General features: G+C 32.0%; 1 protein-coding gene across 10 annotated transcripts in view; it reads right to left on the reverse strand.

Moving 5' to 3' along the window:
* LOC139491123 (calponin homology domain-containing protein DDB_G0272472-like) overlaps positions 1-27,844 on the reverse strand; it is a 51,007-nt gene that overhangs the window by 17,741 nt on the left and 5,422 nt on the right. For 4 of the 10 annotated variants that reach the window (XM_071278524.1, XM_071278523.1, XM_071278521.1 and 1 more), the window contains exons 4-11: positions 24,413-24,610; positions 7,768-7,850; positions 5,397-6,713; positions 4,633-4,662; positions 4,382-4,412; positions 3,947-3,981; positions 1,903-2,733; positions 189-281 (exon numbers count right to left, since the gene is read on the reverse strand). In XM_071278524.1, coding sequence (XP_071134625.1) covers positions 189-281; positions 1,903-2,733; positions 3,947-3,981; positions 4,382-4,412; positions 4,633-4,662; positions 5,397-6,713; positions 7,768-7,850; positions 24,413-24,610 — 2,618 coding nt within the window. The remainder of the gene's footprint in view (positions 1-188; positions 282-1,902; positions 2,734-3,946; positions 3,982-4,381; positions 4,413-4,632; positions 4,663-5,396; positions 6,714-7,767; positions 7,851-24,412; positions 24,611-27,844) is intronic. The other 6 variants (XM_071278528.1, XM_071278527.1, XM_071278526.1 and 3 more) reach the window with 3 other exon arrangements.

The following is a 27,844-nucleotide window of genomic DNA, read 5'->3' on the forward strand; positions in this document are numbered from 1 at the left end:
TTCCTCCAGCACTAGCTGGCATGTATTAGTTGTTGGACGTTTATTTTAGACAAAGTGGTCAATTTGTCCAGCACTTGTTTGCGAAGCAGTATACTACTTACTTTACACTGGGTGATTAGAACATGTTTAAGTACTTTTTTAGGTTAGTTTTTTTACTCATCACACTATGTCTACAGTTTTGTACTAACCTAGTTTAGAAGAAGATTCTGACCTAGGTCTTGGTGATACTTTATCTTCAGTAGCTATATCTGTAGATCTGGGTGTTGTTGGATGTGGAATTTCTATTAACAAATAAACAATGATCTGAATTAGATGTATTGTAACTTTTTACACTAAGAGGATTACTACAGTTACTACCATTCAGCTTTTATCCCTATAAAGTTGAAATTTCAAGAAAACAACTGTATGATAAATAATAGCAATCAATGCATTAGCTAATAAAATTAGGAAATAACGGTACTGTAGTTGAAGATTTGCTGCTGTCAACTGGGGATTTGACAGTTGCAAATACATTTTTACTATTGATACTAAACAGAGCAATTGAATTTGAATTTGCCTTCAAATCCTTAATTGACAGCAGTAACTCTTCAACTACAGTACTGTTCAATTATGAAATAAATCAATACATTTAAGTTGGGAAAACTGTAAAAATGAAAAAAAAAAAAAAAAAAAAAAAAAATCTGTGAAACTTCATGCATGTTTTAGTACATAAGGGTTATACAAAAAGAGAAAAAGTTCTGTTCCATTTGATAATACTTCATTAAATTTGGTACTGTGTTGTTTCCAGGAATTTAATATGGCAGCTCACTCCATTGCCATGACAATTTTATATCAATTGCAGATTTGACTGTTATTTTAGGCCAATGAAAATAAATGTTATGGTACACAAAAATTGCATTAGAATTGTATACTATAAATTATTGTGTGCTTTTATTAATGTGATTTTGTCATTCTAGACTAATATGTGATTTTAATTTTTGTGATATTGAGAAAAATTCTGTTTAATTCATATATTATTTTTTTTAAATTATTACGATTATAACCCTGTTGCATTTTTAAGCAATAATAAAAACCTTGAATTTATAGTATAACAATTTCTAGACATCCTATAAATATCATGTGGTATCACTTTCTAAACTTTACTTCTGGTAAAATGAATGGCATCCCATCAAGCATAGTTTTTTTTTATATACCACAGTATAAAAATGCAGAAAGTCAACTGAATGACAACATTCTAAAATAGTATTGTTACATATTTAAAATGCATTCAAAAGTTATGACATATATGGCATGTTAATTTTCAGAAACACAAATTGTTACTTGTTAGCAAAAGATTATATACACTGAGAATGCCACTGCTGATGAAGTATCAAATCCTCTGGGTAAATGGCCAGATGCTGATAAAATAAGATATTTTTTTTTTATGTATTTTCATTTTACATGGTCAATGATTTCTTTATTGTACTAAACTTTAAGTTGCAATTCCCTTATGCAGAGTTGACCTTTAAGATAACTTTAGTCTGTTTGGGTCCTTTTGGTTTTGTTGTCATATTTAGTTTAGTGCAGGATTAAACAATTGTGAAAATGAAACTTAAAATGAAAAGATATTAAATATGATCTACAGATTTTAAATCGAAATTAAAAAATAAACTTAAATCAGTATAAACAGGAGAAAAACAAAATACATTAATTTGTGAATTATAAGTCTAACACACTGCTGTGCATGAAAATAAATCAGTTATCTACAAAAACATGGAAAATTTCAATTCTCTCTGGAACAAATAAAATTCAGTGATAAAAAATAAAATTAGATTTCAGTGAGTATCATTAAATAAGCAGCAGGTTAAATATTAACTGAAATGACAGCAATTTTCAAACGTAAATAATGTACGCAAATATAACCTGCACTGTTGTCCGAATTATTATCTGTTGGTGTTTCATCTAAATTATCTCCCTTTACTAAAACGGCAGTCTCTGATTCTTTAGCATTTATTTTGATTTTGATTCCAGATTCATCTTCTTTAGTTGATTCAGGTTTGATATTTGATAAGTTATCTCCCTTAGTAGATTCAGGTTTTATATTTGATAAGTTAAGACTAGATTCATCTCCCTTAGTAGATTCAGGTTTGATATTTGATAAGTAAAGACTAGATTCATCTTTTGTCATAGAATTTTGACTAGGGGATCGTTCTCTCAAACTTGATGGTGATGAAGATTTGATTCTTTCCTCTATTTCAGCATGAATTGACTCAATTTCACTCATTTTTGATTCAGGTTTTAATATTTTGTCTTTTAGATCTTCTTGTTTCTGATTATTGACATGTGACTGAACTGTATCTTCTTGTTCCTGTTTGTAGGCATGTGATTGAACAGAATCTTGTTTTTGTTCCTGATCATATGTTGGAGAAGGTGAAGGAATTATCCCATTAGAAATTGCTGGGGACTCATTTTTTACAGTCTCTTTTGAAGAAAATTTCTTTTCAAGAATTATTGAACTAACTGAATTATTTTCTGACAAATTTATTTGCTTTTCTTCTGTTACAGGAGAAACTGTTTCTTGAGTTGAATCTGGAACCATTTGATTTTCTGCACTTTGCAGTTTTATTGATTCATCTTTAACAGGGGACCAGTTATTACTAGCAGACGACTCAGATACATCAAATGCATTGGTTGGAGTAGGGGGAGGAAAAGGAGTACTAGTTTTAGTAAAGTGGAGATTTAAATCGTCATTATCTGAAAGGCAAATAACATGAATATGTCTAAATTATAAAAATATAGTACATTCATAATAAACAGGATTTGTGTAATAAGTGTTCTGATCTACTTAAAGTTCATAGTTAAAATTTTACACATTAGTGAATAAAATATAATTTACAACAAAACAATCAATAGAATATAAATTCAATGTGTTCTGTATTAAAAATATATATAGGATCTTGAAAAATAAAAATTAGTGCATCATGCTACCTGTTTATAATTATACATCCTTTATGCCGACTATAATTTAAAACAAAGAACATGTAAATCTTCTGCATGATGGAAGTTATTAACAACCTTGACTGGCTATACAGCCCTTGCACAGTCGGTAAATCTTCTGCAAGACACATTTTATGGGTCAAAAAGTAAACAAAAATATCAAATAGTTGATTACATTTTACTTGTACAAGATTTACTTCATAAAACTTCATGAAATAAGTTGACAATAACATGAACTTGCACTTGAAATTCTGCACGGAGGGCTTAGACATCTACTTTGAGACATGCAAAATTTCTGCATTATCATTGCACTAGTCTAATTTTATTTTTATGTGTCATTAAAATTTGGGGTTATCCCAGTATTTAAGTAAATCAGTTGTTTCTACTTGTCCCTAAAATTTCAAAATCAAACTTGCAGTCATTCCCTGTATGATAAAATAAGTTTGCAATAGTCTGATAATATATAAAGCAAAATACCTGTAATTAAGGTTTTGTCAAAACTATATGAAAATTAAACGAGCCAAATATATTTTAGCCAAAGAATTGGGTAACACATTTAAAATATCAAAGTTATACAGTATTTTTCATTAAAAGTCATTCAACAAAATATTTGTTTTCCAAAAATCATCAAAGAAGTTTATTCATTTCAATATGACAATTTAAATTAACTTATAAATCTTTTCCTAGAATAACACAAGACTGTCTATCATATTTTGATCATGGATAACTAGAATTGAATAAACCATCAAGATATCATGATTCAAGTTACTAAACCTTAAATTAACATGTGTGCCATTCAATTAGCTCATGAAAAACTTAAAACAGAACAATCACTCATCTACAGTCTATGCTTTAAATACAGATACTTTTATACCAAGAAAACTGAAAACAATTGATCCCCAAACCAAACATTTTCTCCATGAGTCTATCACCTTGTGTACAGTAGTTTCATTGTGACGAATGTACTTACCAATCATCTCAATTCTTCCTCTGTCATCCCGAGGCCTGTTATAGAAATATTTTCAAATGTAAAACATTATAATTATATTCCTATAGCAAAATTTTTTGTAACCGAGGATGTGGCAGCAAATACATAGTTTTTAGCTAAAGAAGACCTCAAGCATCTTAGAAAAGGTTCTATTTTCAATCAAATGTTTTATGAACAACAAAATTGACAATTTTACAGAAATAATTACCAAACAGTTTTTTGCCAGAAATTGTATCAACAACTACAACTAATACTGAAAACGTAAGCACCTTATCTTTTTATTTTTCTTTGAATAAATTACCAGATTTAGCATTCAAACAAAGTGAAAATAATATAGGACTTTTTCTTTTTTAACTTTCAAACATAGCTTTATAAAATTAACACGTTCTAACTTCACAATCAGACACATAAACTTACAGTCTTGGGTCAATTATCTCCCCTAGTTTATCTGAAATAGAAATATAAGAATGTTAGGATATTCTCAATAATGTTAAACTTTACCCATTAGATTATTTTTCTTAAACTCACTATTTTTCCAAATATTCTGGGAAAATCTTAACTCTATTCAATAAATATTCATCTTTCGTTAGAATATGTGTAAATAAATAATAATTGATTGATAGAGATAAAAAAATAATGCAAGTCTTAATAGAAAATTAGATACATACCTCTACTTTCTTCATCATCACCATGAATATCTAGCAAATTGAAAGAGAAACAAAACATATCATTAATAAAACATTTTCGAATTTCAGAAAAAAAAATGTAACAGTTAGACTGGCAAGCTTTAATTTGTGACCCTTATACCACTCATTATTTGGCATAATGTATCATCTTGAACTAGTGTCACAAAAAAAATTTGATTAAAGCTCCTCCAAAGAGTACCGTAGTCACAAATATAAGAATGCAACCTGCAAATTCATCATAAGTTATAACTTTGAGCTGGTAGTGTTCCTTGATACAAACAGTCTTAATATGATAGTTTTTTTCCTTAATAAACCTGTGATTTAAGTTGTCTATTGGTTCATCAATATAGAGTTTGAATACTTTTTTAGTACTAGTTTGTAGATTTATGTTAGACTATGTAACATTTTTTATTCCACTGGTGTTGACTGAGACTGATCAGGAAATTGAACAACACAATTAGGATGAAGAGGATCTGCTTTAACCCTTCTGGAGCACCTAAATTCATCCTTGTATGTTAAGCATTAGATTTTTTTTTGCATTTTTTTTTTGTGTCACTGACACTGACATATACTGCTAGCTTCTTTAAACTCTTTTCCATTTTTATTACCATTTGATTTTTTATAAATACCTTTCCCCACCCTCGCCCATTATCCCTTGCAGACTCTCTTTCTACCCCTTTGTCGTAAGCTGTCAATTCTCTTGCATCCCTCCAGTTTCATAAAAACAAACATTTTTAATATTGTACCTGTGAGCTGTTGAGTGACAGAAGTAGTATCCTCTCCCATGGACATAACAGTTGAAGTGACATCATCTCCTGTGGCCAGTGAGTCTGTATCCTTCACCAGTGTTTGTGATTCAGCTTCAGCTGTAGGTGCAATAAGGTCAGTGATTTGTGACTCACCAACATGTTCTTGTGCAATGCTTTGGTCAGAAACTGACTGAGTTGGTGATTTAGCAGACTTGACATCAACTGATATCAGGTCTTGGTCATGTGGTAAAATAGTGACAGATGATTGGTCATCATCATGTGCAAAAGTGCTGTGCATGCTGGATGCCCTTGACATTGAATGTTTGTGTGATGAAGCACTACCAGGTTTGACACCTCCAAGACTTTCATCTTGAGATGAAACGCTTTTTTGATTTTGAATTAATTTGACCTCATTTTCAATAAGATCTTCTACACTCTCTCCATCGCTTGCTATGAATTCTGGGTCTGATCCATAGGCTATATCATCACAATCAGTTGCTACAATATTATTTACATTTAAATTTGACTCATTCTGAATATATTCAGACAAATTATTTTTTATATTTATTAAATCATGACCAGAAATTTCACCAATGTCTTGTTTTGAATCTATTTCCTGCTGAACTATTGCACTTTTCACTTCCTGTTGTATTTCATTAGTTACTTTATTTGATAAATTGTCATGATTTGATAATATTAAATCAGGTGATAAAGATTTAACAGAATGTGTTTGAACACTAATATCATTACTATGAAAACCCTCCACCGTATCTAGCGTATTATCAGGCACTTCTATATGGCTACCAGTACTATATATAATTTCTACATCTGAATCATCACTATCCTGAGCAAAACCTACAACTATCCCCTCACCATCTAAACCTTCGTCCTCACTATCCTCAAAATCAATGCTACCTTTGTCTACCATCTTTTTCATATCAACCGATGGTGTTTTCGGTTGAAGGACTTCCTCAGCAGGTGTTTGGGAATTGACAGGTGTCCAGTTACGTGGGCCTAAAATAAAACTGCAACTATCACCTTGTGAAACACTGTGATACCCATCATCCCTTGAACTTGATTTTGCATCCAAGCAGTGCTCATCAATTTCTGCCTCTTCTTCCTCATCTGGTAAATTAACCTTGACAATACCTTGATCTCGAGTCGGTGTATTTGTATGAGGTCGATGTGACCGATGTCTCCTAAAATCTTCATCAGTTGTCTCCCTTGCATATTTACTTCGTTTTACACTATCAATATCACCTTCCTTATGTTTGGCACGTCTTCTAGTAAGGAGTGGAACTCCATTTTCATTATCTGCAAAAAACATCACATAAAATGATTTTTTCATCAATAAACAGCTGCACCATGAGTTCACAATTAGTTCACAATATGTTCATCTATGTTATGATGGTATGATACTAAACCCCTAACGGGAAGGATTGTGCCTGATGTTCATATGATGAAATCATAATCTTTCAGTCAGTTTAATTGAAGTCTGGAGCTGGCATGTCAGTTAACTGCTAGTAGTCTGTTGTTATTTATGTATTATTGTCATTTTGTTTATTTTCTTTGGTTACATCTTCTGACATCAGACTCGGACTTCTCTTGAACTGAATTTTAATGTGCGTATTGTTATGCGTTTACTTTTCTACATTGGTTAGAGGTATAGGGGGAGGGTTGAGATCTCACAAACATGTTTAACCGCCGCATTTTTGCGCCTGTCCCAAGTCAGGAGCCTCTGGCTTTTGTTAGTCTTGTATTATTTTAATTTTAGTTTCTTGTGTACAATTTGGAAATTAGTATGGCGTTCATTATCACTGGACTAGTATATATTTGTTTAGGGGCCAGCTAAAGGACGCCTCCGGGTGCGAGAATTTCTCGCTACATTGAAGACCTGTTGGTGACCCTCTGCTGTTGTTTTTTATTTGGTCGGGTTGTTGTGTGGTTGTTGACACATTCCCCATTTCCATTCTCAATTTTATCTCCCTTTGACGCAATATAAGTCCCATAACTACGAAATTGATGATTTTGAAAATCATTTAAATCAAGAGGGAGCCTGTATCCATGACACTGCTAGCTACAGTGTTTGAATATCTTATAGTGCATGTAAAAGCAGGTTGTCAGATTTATTTCCAATTTTCAGGTTAGAAATATATTGTTGTGATGATCCTTTTGGCAATTTACACTTCAAACCTAGTTTCTTTTAGTATTTAGAATCAAAATACTCTTGTCCTTTTTTCTTCTTTAATAGCCATTATTCTAGAGTTATAAGTCAAGTCAGATGTAAAACCCTGTCTCCCAAAACATTTATAAATAAGCTATTATCAATCTAAGAAATAAATAACATTAAGATATGAGATCTCATTACCTAGTGATCTACCTAAATATGACCTGAGTGACTGTACTGAATCTTCAAGCTTGTCAGAGGATAATATACGCTGATTTTGGTGTCTGTAAAAGAAATAACAATAAATTCATCAATATTTTTTTTCAATCAATTTCTCACAATTCATTGTTAGGCTTGAAAACCTTATGTCACAGCAGGAACATATTATATACTCTTTCCAAGGTCACAGCAATGACAGTTGTTTCCAAGCAAAGTGACTTAAATTGTTAAGTTTGCACCTTGTTGCTAAGAATGAAACATTTACACTCTCTTAATACCTTAATCTCAACAATACATGTATCAATATAAAATCTGGAATTCTGATATTGATCTATTTTATCAGTTTTTCAAATTTTCATCTTTTTCATTAGTGCAATGTATATATAGCCTCTTTACATGACTTATTATGTAATTTTGACTCGGGGACATCGTCAATCAATTAATAAAAATTGATAGGAAATATGAAATGTTGAGTCAGGATATAATTTTCTACTTTACTATTTGACGATTTCCAATAAAATCAATTTTCCCTACCTTGTCCCAATATATATACCTAATATATATAGGGTGGTACTAAGCCATCACTGTTGTTTAATTCAATATTTTGACATCAATGATTTTAAAATCAAATTAATTGGTTTCTAGGTTAAAAAAAGTTAATCTGATGATTTAGTTTCTGATAGATTATTTGCAAAACAAACATGAAATTGTGACAATAACCCTGGGAATTGTACATAGAACATTATAGAATATCGAGTGAAAAAATATAAATTATATATCTCAATGCTGTCCTCTAGGCAATGGCAATACTGGGAATAATGTTCATGATCTTCTTGACTTCCAAACTAATATTATAGTACATGTATAAATGATTGGGAATGTGTCCATGGGAAAAGATGATGCCCCCTCTTGCACTCTTGCATATAACTTTATAAAGGGATATAACTCAAGAACTGTAAAAGTGACGCCAACAAAATTCAAACTTGATCTGTATTGTGGTTCCATAACACTTGGTTGAAGTAAACTAATGACATGAATGAGAAAGGAAAAAAAAACTAAGCAATTTTTCAATTTTTCAATTTGTATACTATACCATAAATCTAGATCACTCTAGAATGGTACAAGTGACACCACCAAAATTCAAACTTAATCTATGTTTTATAGTAATAAGCATTGCCTACAAGTTTCATAATATTTGGTTGAGGCAAACTAAAGTTAGAGTTCAACGGAATGGAAAAAAATTCAGCAATTTATCCATTTGTAAAGGGGCATAACTCTAGAATGGTAAAAGAGACACCACCAAAATTAAAACTTGATCTGCATTTTATAGTAATAAGCTTTGTGTATATGTTTCATATTATTTGGTTGAGGCAAACTAATATTATAAAACTTAAAACAAAATGATACGAACATATAGACAGACAAGGGTAAAACTTAATGTACCCTACGCTACAACATTTATATGTTGTGTGGTACATCATTGTCCCAGGTTAGGGTTGAGTTGTGTGCTGACTTGAGTGTAATTCAGTGGGTGTCATTGTTTTGCCATAAATCAGACTTCTGGTTTTTTCATTTGAATTGTTTCACACTTTGTCATATCACGGTCTATTATATATGGTATGGCTTTTGCTCATCGTTGAAGGTTGTGCAGTTACCTATGGTTGCTTAAATCAGCTTTATTTGGATTCTGTTGGAAAGTTCAATAAGTTGTCTGATGAGCAATTACATCAAATCTCCTTATCTTATTCTTAGGTACTATATAGCGTGTCACTAAAAACATTGTCATTTACAAAAAATAAAAAAGTGAATCATACTTTCAGCTGGTTTTACAGCAGATTTCAGTCAGTATGTAGCTAATGGTAATATCTTTGGTTAGCTTGCTTGTTAGCTGAACCGTGAAGTCATTGTTAGGTAAGGTAAACTTCCCTCCTTTAATAGTAGACTAGCCCAACAGATAAAAAATCTATCTCTCTGTAGGACTAAGCTACTTTAAAAGGAGGGTAGTATACCTTACCTAACAATGACTTCACGGTTCAGCTAACAAGCAAGCTAACCAAAGATATTACCATTAGCTACATACTGACTGAAATCTGCTGTAAACTATAATTTTCTTTATCATTGATCTGCAACAAAATTATTAACAATAAAGATTTAATTGGTTTAGTCAAGAAAGTAATTTATTAAGGAAACTATTCACACTTTCAAACAAATTATATAACGGGGCATTCAATCAATACCAATCAACTAAACAATGACATACATGTCAACGGAAAACAAAAGTTTTGTACAACTCAATATCTTTAAAAGAAACTCTAAACCCGTTTAGGCTGGTAAAAAAATAATTTGAAAGATTTCAATCAATTTAAATACTTTTCAAGGATTTAAACATAATACCTGCTAAAAGCATACAGGTGTACTTGTAATATTAAAATCATTGGCATATTGAATATCGATAGACTTTTATTTTACTACCTATTTATCTTTTTATTACCTTTTCGACTCAACGAGATAACTTGACCTTTTTTAAAAGTATTTTGAAATTTATTTCAATAAAGATTTTAAATTATTTTGCTACAGTGAGTAGGTAAAGAAAAATAGACAAAAATCAAACAATCAATGTTTTAAAAAATTCATTCTAGGTCTTATTTCAGAGACTAATTAGTTTCTTTTTCAAACAAGGTTTTCAATCAACTTTAAAAACTCTCTGCGGATTTTATATTTTTGTTGTTGAAATAGTCATTATATTGTGTCTGGTTAAAATGATTTCAATTCTATAGAGAGACTCTTTTATGTGAAAACACAATATTCAATAAAAACGTCAACTACGGTATTTTTTAAATAAAGAAATAAATGGAGAATGTGTCCCAATGCCCCAGCTTGCATATAACATAATAGAAAGGTATTCAACTCTAAAATGGTAAACACTACACGAAATCCCGGATTTGAAGAGGTATGCAAATGTTATGTAAATGAATTCAGAGACCGACATTTACATATATTTACAAACCGCTGCATTTAGTTTATCTTGTCTTTACATGTAGTAAATATCAACATTTCTTGTGCTATACCCTCCTATAGGCGGTTATGAGAGACCGCGGTTTATAAAATATATTAACACCTAATCAAACCATTTTAAAGTTTAGAATTTGCATATATTTATAACCATCTAAAAACTTTCGCAAACTTATGTATTTGTATACCTCTGCAAATGGAAATCTTTGTCATGTATTTTTCTATGATGTAAATTTATCCGCAAATGTGTTTCTTTGTCTAGGTAGCAAAGCATCACCATTCAAATAATTTTATAGGGGTTATAAAGTGTAAGGTGCATCTACATTTGCCTGGTATGTAAACCAATTGAAAACGAGAACTTTATAGAGGGGTGTAAAGCATCATTTCCTTTAATCTGCAGAGACCTGTCAAATGTATTGTAAAGGAATATTTTTGTTAGTCTTTATAGTCGGCTGAAATGTATGTCAAATCAGAACATATCAAAAGCCTTTGAGCATATTCCTAAATGTATGGTAAATACATAAATTTGCAGACAATTTGTTTAATTAAGAAATGTGGCCAAATGATAATATCAATGACATGTGTAAATATATTGGGCATATGTAACTTTGAACACATATGCAAAGAAATGATAAAGAAAGATATTTCAGACAGCTAGAAATGTATGTGTAAATATATTGGGCGTATGCAACTTTGAATATGTATGCAAAGATATTATAAAGAAAGATATTTAAGACAGCTAGAAATGTATGGTAAATAGTTATATTTGCTTTTAGTTTGCTGGTATATTTGAAAGGTGCAGATTATATGGACAAATATTGCCATAGCTTTACTGGTAAAGCTATGATATGACACATATAATAGCTGCTTTGGGATTGGTTTTGGCATGTTGGTAATATCATTTATTATACATGTATTTCAATAATTTCGTTTTAATAAAAAAATAAATCGGGTCTACATAAACGGTTCTTGATCTCTTGATGTACTGCGTGAATTTCTTTATCCATAAAAATCTTCTACTCTCGGGAAGTTATGATGGTTCATTCGCGTAGCATAACACGATCGTTTCCTTTGAGTATTTCTTTGAAACTTCTGGAATTGCACGAGTCATAATACACTCTTGTTATAAAACATAGAATTTAATTTTTTTAAAGAGACATATACTACAATATGTATTATATGTTACTGCAGAGACATTTATACTATTTATATATGTCTCTTGTTACTGGTAGAAATAATACACATATACAAATTAAGCCAAAACAATACTAGATAATAACAAATTTAAAATCGGTAGCGTTCGGAAGGTTATCGAGCGATTTATCAAGTTTTTATAAAAAGTCGAAGTTTCTGAAATGGTCTAGAAATATTCCTTCATCTGTAGTCATGGTAGTAAAGTTGCCACATAATATTTGACACAAAACACATCTTGAGAGAATGCACACATAATTATATAAACGTTAAATCTATTGAAGAATATTTTCCTTATCCGTTAAGTCCTTTCACGAGATGTTGAACTCCGTGTGCTTCATGAAGCGTCCTCTGCAAAAACTTTCTTGTTAAAGTTAAAAATTACAAACAAAGAACCAGTGAGTCACGTGTCATAATTGACACACAATTTACCAATGAAATCAAACAAAATCGATAGATAATATCATTCCATGGACGAGATGTATCCCTTTCTCCGATCAACGGGGTTTATCAGGAGTTAAGTGTGACAATTATCACCTTTTACAGAAAGATCTGGTCCGAAAAGATCAATAGAAGACAACCGCTAGTATCAATATCCATCAATATAATAAGGCACAAATAATTATCATTTCTTTATGATTTATAAATTGTCTTAAAACAATGCTCCCGTTGTCATTTGATTGTGTTGTTTTAAATACGCAAAACTTAAAACAAGTTATCGAACCATCAGTCATTCGAAATCTCATTTACCGCCTATTTTATACTAAAATTTTACAGCGTTCAATTGTACTTTGACAGGAATCTTTTTGTATACGCCCGTTTATGGGACGTATTATGGTATACCGTTGTCCGTCTGTCCGTCCGTCCGTCGTCAGCATGTCGGACAATAACTCAAAAACGCTTGACCCAATTCGCATGAAAATTTAATATCTATTGACGTTAGCTCCTTTCGTTTTTTATAAATTTTAGATTTTAGGTTTCTAAAGTTTTTAAAATATATTTAATTTTTATACTTGAACATTTATGTAAAATTTGTATTAAAAAGGAAACTTAATTATTTTAGTTGTTGTTCTGTTAATGTAAAGTTTACCGAGAGCTGTCTCATTGACACTTATGAATACCAAATCTTCTTGCATTTATATCGTACATGTATTTGCAGAATTTTTATTTTTTTATTTATCGACTGAATGAGATAATTTGAATCGTTAAAATTTAGAATTATACATGAAAACAGATGCCTGCGACCCCTGTTGTTTCGATTAGCATGTTTTCTAAAGATATCCGCGTGGAGTTCACAAATTTCATCGTGTATTTGATCACCTGTTGTGAATTTCAGATAACACTGTCAAGTTCAGTCAAACTCGTGGTTAAAACTTTCCTTTACATATCAGTAATATTATTTTCCGGGCAGGGTACTCCCCCCTTTTTTATATCATACTCGGAACATTATTGTATACACTTTTTCTGTGGTACTTTCTTTATATTTTTAGGCGGCATGCAATGAAATTTTAGAAAATTTGCTGATTAGTTTGAGAATATCAGGGACATAAATTCATTAGTATGTGCTTCGATTGGCTTATATCTATAACAAAAACAAGTACTCTAAGAATATATCATTATTGTTAGGGAGAGACCTATCCTTCCATCAACGAACATGTAAAGCGTGTATAAAATTTGTTGAAACTGAGGAACATGTATTGATAGAGGGTCCATTGTAAGATGACCTGCAAACTGATCTTTTTTTTGAAAAACTTTGTCAGAACATCCTAACTTTAAAAAAACAATCTAATTTGAAAAATGGTCTATTGTTCTATAGGTAGCCAGTGAATGTGATAAAAGTGCTAAAATCTGCAAATTTATTTTACATATAGAAGACGCTGCTTTTCACGCCGTTAAACTGTTTGTCTTAACTGAAGACACTTTTTAATAAATTTGAAAATTTAGCTGTACATTTATACTTATTCATTATAAATACGACATTTCTGTTTTTTTCACATAGCAAAATTAAACCTATTTAAAGGACAATATGTTTATGTACTGTAGCGTGTTTTCCATTGTAATTTTTAAACAAACATAGAAGCATTTAGTGTTGAAGGCCAATTTTGAAATGTCTCTCAGACATCATGGCTGAAAAGTTAGAGAAAATATAAATAAACATACAATTCTGGGAGGTAAAACAAGAGTTAAAGCAGAGACTGAATTTATTCTTTTAATATAAAATCAAAATGTTGCAATGCGTTTGTGTTTGTGTATGTGTATTCAAATTCTACTTTGTCTCATATTCGGGTTTAGTCGAAAGATATATATATATATATATATAAAGTGCCGAAAAAATCAACCTACCGATGTTAGAGTAGATTTGATTCGTAACTTCCTCCCCGGCGCCGGGGCTGGAACCTGTACTTTTTTTCTAACTTCTACGACACCGCTTATATATGTTTGTTAACAGTCATAGGATAAAAGAGGGTCTGGAAAAGGAGAGAGGTGGGTGTTCTTCAATTCTCAATATTATTTACGCCATTTTTCTCTATTCTATATAAATTTTGCCCATTATTCTCTTTTTTTTATATTCAAGAAGCCCACTATTCTCTATTCTTAAATTTTTGGCCTATCCTTTTCTTTTCTATTCTTTATTTTTTTAGCCCATTATTCTCTATTCTGTAAAACTCCATCCACACCCTCATAGAAGATGCCGTTCTAGTTATCTACGTTTTTTTTTTATTTCACTTAATTATTATGATTGTATCTCTTAATGTTATTTTTTTTCTTTTTTAAAAGTAGTGTCTTTTTCTAATACCCCAGTCCCACTAGGCCGCGATCGCACTACGATCTTTGAAAAAAATGCAAATTTTGATGATCGTAGTACGATCGTGTAGATCGCAGTAAGGTCGTATCACGGTCGTGGTGAGGTCAATAAGATCGTGATGAGCGTGGCTAACTTTGTACATGTTCAAAACAATCGTGGTGCGGTCGTGGCGAAATCAGATCGTAGTAGAAACGTAGTGAGAGCGCACTAAGATCGTAGTAAGATCGCAAAGGTCGCTGTACCATCGTAGCGAGAGCGTGATTTCATTCGGAGAAACTGCGCTACGATCTCATTGCGACGTTATTACGACCTCACTACGACCATCACGTTCTCATCGCGACCCAATTACTCTCCAATACGACTATACCACGCTATTCACGACCATAGTACGATTCTAGCACGCCCTTGCCGTCGTCATCACGCTCTTCTTACGACCTGAATACGTTCATACTACGATCATCATTCTCATTGTCATTTTCACATTAAATATATTAAATATCTTAAGGTTTTGTTTGTCTGTATGTAATTGGGACATCTTGTTCATTTTGTCCTACGGCTTAGCCATGCTTCTCGTTTTCATAAAGATTAAACCGTTGATTTTCCCGTTTTTATGGTTGTACACTGGTAACTTTTGAGACCCTTTATAGCTTGCTGTTCGGTGTGAGCCAAGGCTCCGTGTTGAAGGCCGTTCCTTGGCCTATAATGGTTTACTTTTAAAAATAAATACTTGGCGATGGAGAGTTGTCTCATTGACTCATACCACATCTTCCTATATCTATTGACACATCTGTGTCATCTCTGCTATCGTTCACTAAAATATCGTAAATTCAGCTTTATAGACCAGCAATAGGTTTTAATTTACGTCGGATTGGTCGGTCCGACATAACTACTTGATCAAGATTCGTTGCTATCAGAGCTCCCTCTGCCTCTACGTCAACCCTACCACCACGTCCACGTGTTTTAGTAGATTATGGTGGCATGACTATTGTTTTCAAGAAAACGTATTAATCAGAAATAGAAGGAATGGAACTGTATTCATATGGAACACGATGTTGACGTTATTGCTGAGAGCGTAGAATAGATCGCGGTAAAATCGTGGTAAGAACGTGCTATAATCGCAGAAGAAGCGTGGTAAGATCGTGTTGCAATCGGATGACTCGTGGTACGGTCGTAGTGAGAACGTGATGAGCGTAGACAGATCTTGATAAACGTAGTGAGGTCGCAGAATAAGCACTGTGAGAACGTGGTATAATCGTAGCGGGATCGTTGTAGAAGCGTAATGAGGACGTAGTAGCATCGTGAAAGCAACGAAAATTTACATTTTCATGCCGCTCATACCGTGACCTCACCACGATCTTTATTTATTTCAGATCGTGGTGAGCGTGGTTCGATCGTGGTCTAGTGGGACTGGGCATAGATTTGTATGTTTAATTTTGCTCCATATTTTTTTTTTCATTTTTAATGCAGTTTCGTGTTCCCCTCTAAGTGGGCAATTTTTCTTCATAATCCAAAACTGTGTACTTATATTTCAAGATAACACGACACCGAATGGCATATCTCCCGATTTCTAAAATTTTTGGCACACTTGTACTTTGAATCGAGTTACATCGGAATATGTAATAAGAAAAATGGCGGTTACCATTTTTGTTTTTTCGTAAATTTGATTAGAAAACGTCAATTTTGACGACAAATTCACACAGGGAAAATGCCTTGTTTTAACTTTTCTTTTTTTAAAGATTTTTCAATAGATGGCTTTGTTCTTATATACGGAGAAAACTAAAAACTAACATAATATCCCGGACTGATGCATGCTTTTTGTAATAGTTGTTATTAGCTTTCAACTAGCTGTCAGTAACTGCGAGTACTCTGTACTTAAAGTCTTTTGGTTGTTGGGATGTATAAGTACCACTCTGTTTTTGTTAGATGTATTATATTTGTATCCATCTGATGAGTTAAGCCTTTTTTAACTGATTTCTACAGTTTATTCTCATGTTGTACTGTTACACCACTGTCCCACGTTAAACTGGTCCGTCATTCCATCTTAAGCTTCGCACCGTTAGTGTAGCGATAAGGGAACACAACAGGGGTCCAGTTTATGTCCCAGGTTAGGGGAAGGGAGGGTTGGCGCCTTTAAACGAGTTAAACCTGACCACATTATGTATGCTCTTGTCCCGAGTCAAGTAGTCTGTAATTTAGTTTGTTGCTATGTAACATATTTGTTTTCGTTCATTATTTTGTACATAAATTAGGTCGTTTGTTTTCTCGTTTAAATTGTTTTACATATGTCATTTCGGGGCCTTTTATAGCTGACTATGCGGTACGGCTTTGCTCATTGTTGAAGGCAGTACAGTGACCTATAGACATTTCAGTGTCATTTGGTCTCTTGTGGAGAGTTGTAACATTGGCAATCATACCACATCCTCTATTTTTTTTTTTATATATATAGAAACACACATGTAATCATCCTTGTGTTTTATATACATTGCTTCAAAGTTGACCGATACGCTAAGAATTTGACAGAAAACGTGTAACGTTACAGAATAAAGTAATTTGATAAACAGTGATATTAAGGTACAATCTGAATTGATTGATTGATGGTTGCTCAACGTCCGGTGGCAAATATTGCATGCATTTACAGGACGATACAGTGCAATTTGAATTGTTGTGTCTGAAAAACACATTTGGTGCAGCAGTCAAGAAAGGTTAAACATTCTGTTATTTGTGAAAATTAAAAAGAAAATCAACATCCTGATACAATACACAATCTTAATATAACATACTTTGTATGATGTAAACGTGTGGGTTGTGTGCGTAGTTAGTCGGACCATGGAAGTGGAAGTATTATATACTTCCATGGTCGGACAAACCTTGCAAACTGTATGCAAAATTTCACTCAAATACACCAAGTTCAACATTCTGTCGTTCGTGAAAAATCATTAAAGAAAAAATGATCCTGAGAATATATATGCACCCTCAAAATAGGTAAAAAAAATATATCGACGCAATATATTTAAAAATGGAGTAAGTTCGGTAATTTTTTGGCCCCAATTATAAAGTTCATAGTTACAACCCAATGAAGGTTTTAAGTTGCATTAAATACATGTGAGAAAGTTAAACAGAACTGTTTTTGTCGAAGTTTAAGTCTTAAGACGTTGATTTTTACATCCCAAAAAGGTCAAGATAAGGGATTTTGGTGAAATTTCACAAAATGAGCTGGATTTCAACCAAATTAAGGACCAGGAAACATAGAGCGCAGGCGTCGACAAACTTAATATTCAAATAAGACATGTGAAATGTCTTCACAAACATTATTTTAAAAGATCTTTGTTGTCGACGTATGCGCTCTATGTTTCCTGTCCAATAATCTAGTGAAATTTACCTATTTTCATTGATTTTTTCGTGAAAAATCAATATGAGTGCAACTTGTGACGTCATAATGTAACGTAGAAACGTAAAGTTTTCAACAAAATAGCTGATTTCCTATCTAGTCACTATATTAGCTTTAATTTATTGTGATATTGGTCAATAAATCCGAATTTGAAATTTACGCTAAAAAAGGGGGCCATTTTAGGACCTTACTGAACATTTTGACTTTGATGGAACGTTGTTTAATTGGCAATCATATCACATCTCCTTATGTCATAATGGTTTGAGTTTTTTCAAGACTAACAAATACGTACTTGGAGAATAAACTATGTTGCTGTTATAGCTTAAATCTTACTATTGTTGTGAACATGTGATGTTATAATTTGATAGATTTAATACTTGCTATACTAAATATACTTATTTCGGGGCCTTTTATAAATGACTATGCGGTATGGGCTTTGCTCATTGTTGAAGGCCGTACGGTGACCTATAGTTGTTAATTTCTGTGTCATTTTGGTCTCTTGTGGAGAGTTGTCTCATTGGCAATCATACCACATCTTCTTTTTTTATAATTATTAACTTTCATATTCAAGAAACCAACAAATCTTTACTAAAACTACCGTAACAGATTAGCAGTAGAAAAATACTTGTCCATTCTGCATTAGTCACGTGTTATCTACATTTGTATATGTCTTTGGTTTTGATTGTCGTTAATTGGCCGGTTGCTGTGTATATCCCACATTTCCATTTTTGCAAATAAAGAAATAGCAACCCTTTTAATTTACATAAACACTTGTATACTTGTTAGAAAAACTCCTTATAAGACTGTGAATACTCTCGGGCTTTTCCCGACGCCCATGTGACCAATATGCCCCCCCCCCCCCCCCCCCAATCGCATGTGAGTCGTTTTGTCTCCCCACTTTGTGAAAAGGTGCGTTTTTACCAGCTGTACCAGGCCTGTGTATCATATCTAACTCAAAACACAAAAAACACACCCATCTCCGAAGACCAAAGTGCAAATTAATATGAATCTAAATTCAAAATGATTTTAAGATTTGTCCCCCGCGCGACGCGCTGATGGGAACATTAAAATATCGGGCGTCCGTCCTTCCGTCCGGTCTTGTTAGGTCTCTAACGGGTAAAATTCTTGCCAGATTTTTATAAAATTTATATATCAGGTATATATCAGCATTGTTGCTGACAAGTTTCAAAAATCACTGCCGACAAACTGCTTATTGCATTGAATAAAAACAAAAAGCGACTCAAAGACAAACAACAGTTTACAAGTATACGACATAAACATGAGGATGTCAGAATGTGACAGTAAACCGGATTTATTTTACATTTATTAATGATTAAAAAAAGACTTGCTATTTTTATTACCGGATTTCCAGTCCCGTTATTGATTTATTGTTGTACTGCGGACGAGCAGGCGGACTGCTCCAGTTGTTTCCGTGCGATGACTTATGAACCTTTCATCTAAAGGTTTTCAAATTTTAATATGTTGTAACTGGTGGGAAAATGAAGGTAGAGTTCGATATTGACGATTAACTTTACATCATTCAGCAACAACATTATTTTGATTTGAAATGATATGCTATTGCTAAGAAATGTTTTAAAAAATTTGAGCCTTCTATTAGAACAAACACATGTACTGGGATTTTTTTCCATATCATTATACCTTTAAATAGGATAAAGTCAAGATCGGGAAACCAAAGGGCACCAAGATATTTTATTAAAATTTTGAATTGATTGAATACTTCCATGTATATCTTTAGAATAAAACTGATACAGGAGCAGGAAGGTTATTGAAATTGATGTAGTTTTTTTTTCCATTAATGTTGTTCATTTTTATTCTTGTTAAAACACGAAATACAGAGATATACCTGATTCAAAAATTAAATTACTTGCTTTGCATCGAATCTATTATATCTGCTACATGTATGAGAAGCGGGGAAACTAGAATGTTTTTTTTTATATACAAAAGATAATTGTTTAAAAACAGTTTTACTGTATATAATTTCAACATATTTTTAGATACAATGTTACAGTAACTGTCCTTATTTCTCTTTTAATTTTCTAGCATATAAACTTTTTAATTATCGGCGTTTTTCAAAGTATTAACTAACCCGAATAATTCAGCCGTTATATTCCGCTGATCTACGAAGGCTACATTAACGCCTGAACGTCTTCCTCGATCAAGACCGTCAACCGGAATTTTCACACCGCTTTGCAATATGGGAATTTTGATTTAAATTGGCAGCTAAAGAAGGAGGAGTTCCGGATGTTAATTGGTGTTAAATGATGTAAACTGATGTTAATTGATGTTAATTAATTATTATCGGATTTGTGTTAATTGGACACACGTGTTTGGTAAGACAATTACAAGACAGTTGCGCAGACTCATTATCCTCATCGCCGCCGATTGGCTCTCTCTCACAGAGAGCAGGCGACGCGGCCAATGATCACAAGGAGTTCAAGCCCTCGTGTGGGAGAAAATCGGACACGGAAAGGGCTTGAATTATTCGAGTTAAGTATTAACACGTTTTCACGAATACAAACTGCATGTTTAATGATGTCTTTATCTGGCAACTCTTGGCCTGCGTAATTGGTATAATCTGTTTACAACATCTGGATGTTATCATACACAATTAGCGTTACATTGTATTTGATCAATTTTGGTAATTAACACATACGGTTTTCCTTTTAAAGTACCCTATAGTGTTAAAAGATGAACCATTTCACAGTCAGGAAAATCACTTCATTTACATACAAGTGACACATTTACCACCTATTAAGGGATCGTTAATTTATGGTCTTTCTTCGCAGTATAGCCAGTCGAGGTTGTTAAAAACTTCCATCATCATCATCTCTTTCTTCATTGTATTATTAGACATTTTCAATTGTAAACATAAACATTCTGACAACATTCTGATAAAATACATGTATGTGCATACTCGTGTATTTTCAAATCATAGGATCATGCAAAACCCACGCCTTGGCTCTTGTTTAAAATGAAAAAAAGATCACAAATAAGCAGAAGCGAAACTAACTTTTTTCCAAGTCCACATCAAGGTTGGTAGACTTAAGCTTGATGTGGACAAAACATACCGTGTTTATCGATTTGATCTTATTTATTCTAGTTTAGAGTTCATTCTAAATGACATCGTTGTTTTCATATTTTGAAGTACAAAAGGAAAAGCTGCTTACAATTTAGTACAGTGTTATAATAATAGTGCATTTCTCCCTACACCTGAGATTCATGTAGTATTTGCAACTGGACGTTTACACAAATCAATCCATCTACCCATTTATTATGTGGCTATATAAGATGTAAAAAAAAAATATCAGCTTACTGTTACAATTCATCGTCTTAGTTAAAGTTTCCGTTATGATTCAAGCATATCGAATTGTAAAATCTGCTGTAAGGAAAGTTATGAACATTTTAAAGCCGTGTTTTGTTATGCAAGCAAGATCTTAAATTTTTTTTCCCATGGTTCTGGAGTAAAGCTGTGGATATTTCCTTATTTATTCAAATAGAAAAAAAATATCATCGGTCCGACATATAAAAAGCACCTTGCCATTTTTTAATATCATTAATTATATCTTCAAGCAGTTCTGTTTTGAATCGGGAAGAACAATATCTACTTCAATTCAAATGTTCGCTCAGTGTGACTCTCTGAAACAATCAATACGTGAACTCTGCTGCAAAACGTACTATACAATATATGGATTTATTTTTTCCGTAAATGTGAAATAATCGACACATCTTACAGCATTTACTAGGGTCTGAATGGGGTCTTTCATATCTGTATTCTATGATAATTTAGATCATATTCCTTTATTTCTTTTATATTCTATGCCCACTGTCATGATTATTTTCTATTCTGTATATATTAGACCCTTTTTATCTATTTTTTGGGGAGTAAATTATTTTCTTTTTTCTTCTTTTAGCTCTAATCACGACCCTCATTTACGTTTGTTGTGCATGCGATTATATAAACTGCAGTCTCGCAAAGCTATACCTGTGTGAAGACAACTTCACAGTATCAATGTTTCATATACTAACTATGAAGTAAATAAAATGCATTTCTTTACGTACATAAATACATCCGACAAATGTTTGCAAAAATAAGCAAATATTTGTCAGCATTTACTTTGGTTGTAAATGTTTTATAAACCGCGGTCTCTCAAAACTTTGCATACGTCTATAAAGCTATGTTGCAAATATTAATATTTATCAAAATAACTATGATAGTGGAAAGTACAATGTATTAGTAAATAAAATACATGTCTTTACATACAGAAACTATATCGACAAATGTTTGCAAATGTAACACAAACATTTGACAGCATTTACTTTGGCTGTAAATGTTTTATAAACCGCGGTCTCTCAAAACTTTGCATACGTCTGTAAAGATATGTTGCAAATATCGATATTTATCAAAATATTTATGATAATGGAAAGTATAAGTAAATAAAATGCACTCCTGTACATACATAAACGATATCGACAAATGTTTTCAAATATAACACAAACAGTTGACAGCATTTACATTGGTTGTAAATGTTTTATAAACCGCGGTCTCTCAAAACTTTGCATACGTCTGTAAAGATATGTTGCAAATATCGATATTTATCAAAATAACTATAATACTGGAAAGTATTAGTAAATAAAATACATTTCTTTACATGCATGAACGATATCGAAAAACGTTTGCAAATATAACACCAACATTTGACAGCATTTACATTGGTTGTAAATGTTTTATAAACCGCGGTCTCTCAAAACTTTGCATACGTCTGTAAAGATATGTTGCAAATATCGATATTTATCAAAATAACTATAATACTGGAAAGTATTAGTAAATACAATACATTTCTTTACATGCATGAACGATATCAAAAAACGTTTGCAAATATAACATAAACATTTGACAGCATTTACATTGGTTGTAAATGTTTTATAAACCGCGGTCTCTCAAAACTGCCCACACCTCTGTAAAACATTTATGTAAATTTTAAAATTTGCATACATCTCCTATCCTGGAAAGTGCATGCAAACATAAGGCCTATTTTTACATATCTTTAGAATATGAATAAAGATATGGAAATAAAATAATTATCTTTAGCATATCTTTGAGAATGTCCAAAATAATGCCAAAGGAATAATGCATTTACATATACATTAGTAGGTCCGCAAATATATCTGGCAGAATAGTAGTTACATTTGTCAAACATTTACATGATTGCCCAAATTGTTGTAAATCTGCCTTTTCGTGTAGTGAAAAGTGGTACTACAAATTCTAATTTGATCTGAGTTGTGTGGTAATAAGTATTGCATATAAATTTCATAACACTTAGTTGAGGCAAACTTAAGTAAGAGAATGGAAACAAAAAAATTGGCAATTCATTTTCATTTGTAAAGGGACGTAACTCTAGAATGGTAAAAGTGGTGCTACCCAAATGCTAACTTGATCTATGATTTGTAATAATGAGCACTGTGTATAAGTTTCATAATGTTTGCTTGAGGAAATTAAAGCAAAGGAAAAAAACAAAAAATCAAGTTAGATACATAGATACAGACAGACAGACATACAAACAGACAAGATTAACACTTAAGGCCTCTATGTGTGATAGGGGCTTTAAAATTGAAATTGTATAAATAACTCTCCGTATAGGTTAAAAGTTGTTCCCTTTCTCATCATGGATACCTATTACACTCCTTTGGTAAAACCGATCAACTGAACAAATCAATAATCAGACAGGCGTTTTAATATCAAAAGTATTTGACGAAAATGAAATTTATGTATGTAAATCTGACTTAGTAAAATTCAATAAACTTGTTACTGCTGGGAAACTGAATGTCACTGCAGGAATCAATAATCTAAAATATTTAATAAATTGATATGTTTCTTAATTATGCAGCTGCTATATTTTATAACTTGAATCTTTAATGCACATTTAAAACTTAAAATCTTCAAATGATATACTTTGTAAACATGACATTGTACACAATGAATGAAGTTTAATCCTATGCAATCTTATTTTATAGTTTAACTTATCTTTTTTGGTTTTCAATTTTGCATAGTTGAAAAGTTTTTAAATTTTACGATTTATTTTTGAAGTTTTGTGTCTTTTACATTTCCCCTATTTCAACCAAACACAGTACAAAACCTATGTGTATAAATATCAAATATACAAAGTCTACAGTTTAAGCTCAACAAGTCCTGAAGTCAATATATAATATACCTGGGAGGATGATGCAAATGTGCAGCAGGTCTTGAAAATTGTTCAGCTAAGTTACTTGGTCTTTTGAAGTCTGCACCTGTTTGTCTGTAGGTCATTGGCCATGATCCATCCCCTTGTAGACCAAGTAGAATAGCCCTCAATTCTAAGGCTTCACGATTTCTTGGCAATGCTGTGTCACCTGAAAGTCCCATCTGCAAACTGAAAATGAAAAAAAAATATTTATTGTCCACAGCACACCATGCTGCTCACAGAATCATAACTCCATGTTCGGTGAACCACAAAAACTAGGTTAAACTATAATTTGACATACATATTTTAAAAATCACATTATTATGAACATACAAGAAGCTTAGATGTATGGGATGTTGTGTTAAACATATACACATGCTTATGATGCAAAGTATTGAAAAAACAAGAAGTAGGTGTGACCCCCCGTGTCAGACATAAATAAATCATCAATGACAAGCTGCTGACCAGTCAATTTGTTTAGAAGTACATGTGTACACCTGAGAAAAATGTTACCAAAATATTTGTTAGACTTAAGATGTTTCATAGTTTTTTAAAGAAAACTCAGCCACAGAAGACTGCGTAACAGGAGCATATTATGCACAATATAAATCACAACATATTTCATAATACATACAATATACATTTTTAAATTATACATCTTCAGAGATAAATCTTTGTTTATTGCAGTTTTAAATCAGACAAGCATCTTTTCTACCTTTTGAATAAAAATTGACAGCTTAGACAGCACATTATTATTACAATATTTAAGCATGCCCAGTACTTTTTTAACATTTGGATATTTTAAATAACATAATGTAACATAAGGGTAACCTCCTCTAAAAAAAACCCAATAAAATTGACCTCCCTAGCTAGCTTGTAATAGTTTGATTTCTAATAAAGATCACAATATAAAATGATATACAATTTTTATTACAATAGAATGGTTGTCTGTTTCTATGATAAAATAAATGCCTTTAAACTTTAAACAAATAAGTCAGGATATAAGAGATATGACTTATCTTTCGAATCCCTGATAAGACTATTTAAATTGAACTGTTCTGTTTAATTTGTCAATAAAGTCAGGACAGATGATTGATCGAATGCAGATAAACGAGAATAAAATGTGCAAATATTCTATAAATAAATGTGTTCAAGTTGGTATGCATGTATATATATATATATATATGTTCAAGTTGGAATGCATGTGGTATGCATGCATATGCTGTTTGTTGTGTCAGCCAAGGCTCTCTGAAGACCATACTTTGACCTATAATGGTTTACTTTTACAAATTGTGACTCAGATAGAGAGTTTTCTCATTGGCACTCATACCACATCTTCTTATCTATGCACTGATTTTTACATGTTAACACAATACTTCAGTGCATCTCTTTTTAATAATGGGTGCCAATCACAATTCAATTAGAATGAAAAGCGAGAATTTATTGATCCAGATAAAACTAATAGTACTGTAAATACCCAAGGAGTATAAAACCTTCTTGGTACACCTAAGCAAAAGAGGGTTATCTTGTAAGTAAGTTGACTTTTCTCATGTCAGAAATCCAAGACTTATGCTTTAACCCTTGTATGAGTGAGACGATTTTTGCCACTTTTTTTGAATGAAAAATTAGTTGGTGCAATTTTGCATGCAGGTGTTGAAATAAATTACCATTGACTTTTATTAAATTCTAAGTTGTTCATATATTGAATAATTTTTTTCCATAGAATTCTACAGTACATGTATTAGTTTAAACTCACACAGCTGAGTACTCTGTTTTTGTTATTCTTATAATTTGATGTAAAATTACTTCACTTAATTTTAATATCTGAGCATGCATATGCTTCAATTATAGATTTTTGCACTTCAAACTAATGGATTAGACTAGCTGACAATACTGCCATTGATATGCAATACTTATAAAGTTTTAAAGTTAGGTCTACTTTTAATATTAGTTTACATTACACTCAAAAAGTTAAGAGTATTTTATAATACTGAAATATTTTTTCACAAGTGCAAGATCTTTTATCAAAGGGGATCATTGTTTAAAGTGATTTTCAATGTCACCAGGTTCTGCCAAGATAAGAATTAAATCCAACACCTCCATATGACATTAGCAAAAATTTGAGTGGTTTTATATTGACTTAAACTCTGGTAAAAAAAGGATCTTATAAATCCTATAGTAAATATTAGTCTGACTATTGTGCTGAATGTAAACACAAGCAACATACACCCGCCAAAATAAATCTAACATTTAAATGGTCATAAGAAATCAAATAATTCAAGTTGTTGTGATCTAAGCAATGTTTTACTGCAAAATGTCCTACTCCATTAATGTTAAATTTCAAATTAAAAGGGACCTATAAGTACTATCATAAAACAGCAACAATAATAGAAGCAATAGTTTTACCATTTAACCATATAGAGAATGTACATGTTTTTCTTAGGGTTTAAACTTTTTAATGTAAGCTTAAACTTCAAAAGTCAGCCAACAGCCGTCATTATTAAAGCCAGCTGCCTATTTTAAAGTTGCTTAAATTTTAGCACATAAACATAAACTTTAAGGGTACATAAGTTAATAATTCTGAATTATACCCATGATTTACATCTAATAATGTACAAGTAACCTCATTCAAAAGAAAAAAGAAGGATTTAATTTAATGGACTATGTACTAATTTTGACCAGGAAAAAAAATGGCTTTCATAAATTATCCATCTATTGTGGATTGTTACTTCTAGCAACACTCTCTTTTTTTCACAGCCTACTCATTTACACTTAAGTCTATCCTAATAAGTGTTACAACAATTCTTGATAATTACCACAATCAATTTTTTTTTAAATATTAGAAAATGTCTGATAGAGTATATTATTTTAATGATGAACATATATGTAGTCCAATGTTATCCCCACAAATTTTCAAAAGCATTGAAGGGGCCTGAGTTGTCCAGTGGTCTAAGTAGTTTCTACAATAATCACTAGCCAGTCACTGTGAGGTTGTGACTTCGAACCCGGCTCATGCGGGTGCACTTTACTTCAATCTTAGTTGACTAGGATTGTCAGTTTTCTTATTGAAGGTCCGTTGTTTTCTCTTGGCACTCCGGCTTCCTCCAACAATAAAAAATGGATGCCATGAATTACCTTATAAGCGGTGCTTCATAGTGGCTTTAAAACACACAAAAAATCAAAAATAAGTGTATTGGAAAGACACCTCACATTTCCTGTTTTTCTCCAAAGTTCAGAGAAAAAAATATTTCAAAGGTTAGTAACTGTTTAAGCTATAGGTTGCTGAAAACGATTACCATTCTGCCAATGAAACATAAATAATGATGTCTGAATGGTTTATACTTCTAAAGGATATTAGGCAAAGATTTAATGTTAGATTAAATGTCCATTTATATTGTAAACACACAAAGGGTCCTTCACTTT

Source organism: Mytilus edulis, chromosome 10 (genome assembly GCF_963676685.1).
Source record: "Mytilus edulis chromosome 10, xbMytEdul2.2, whole genome shotgun sequence".
Lineage (NCBI taxonomy): Eukaryota > Metazoa > Mollusca > Bivalvia > Mytilida > Mytilidae > Mytilus > Mytilus edulis.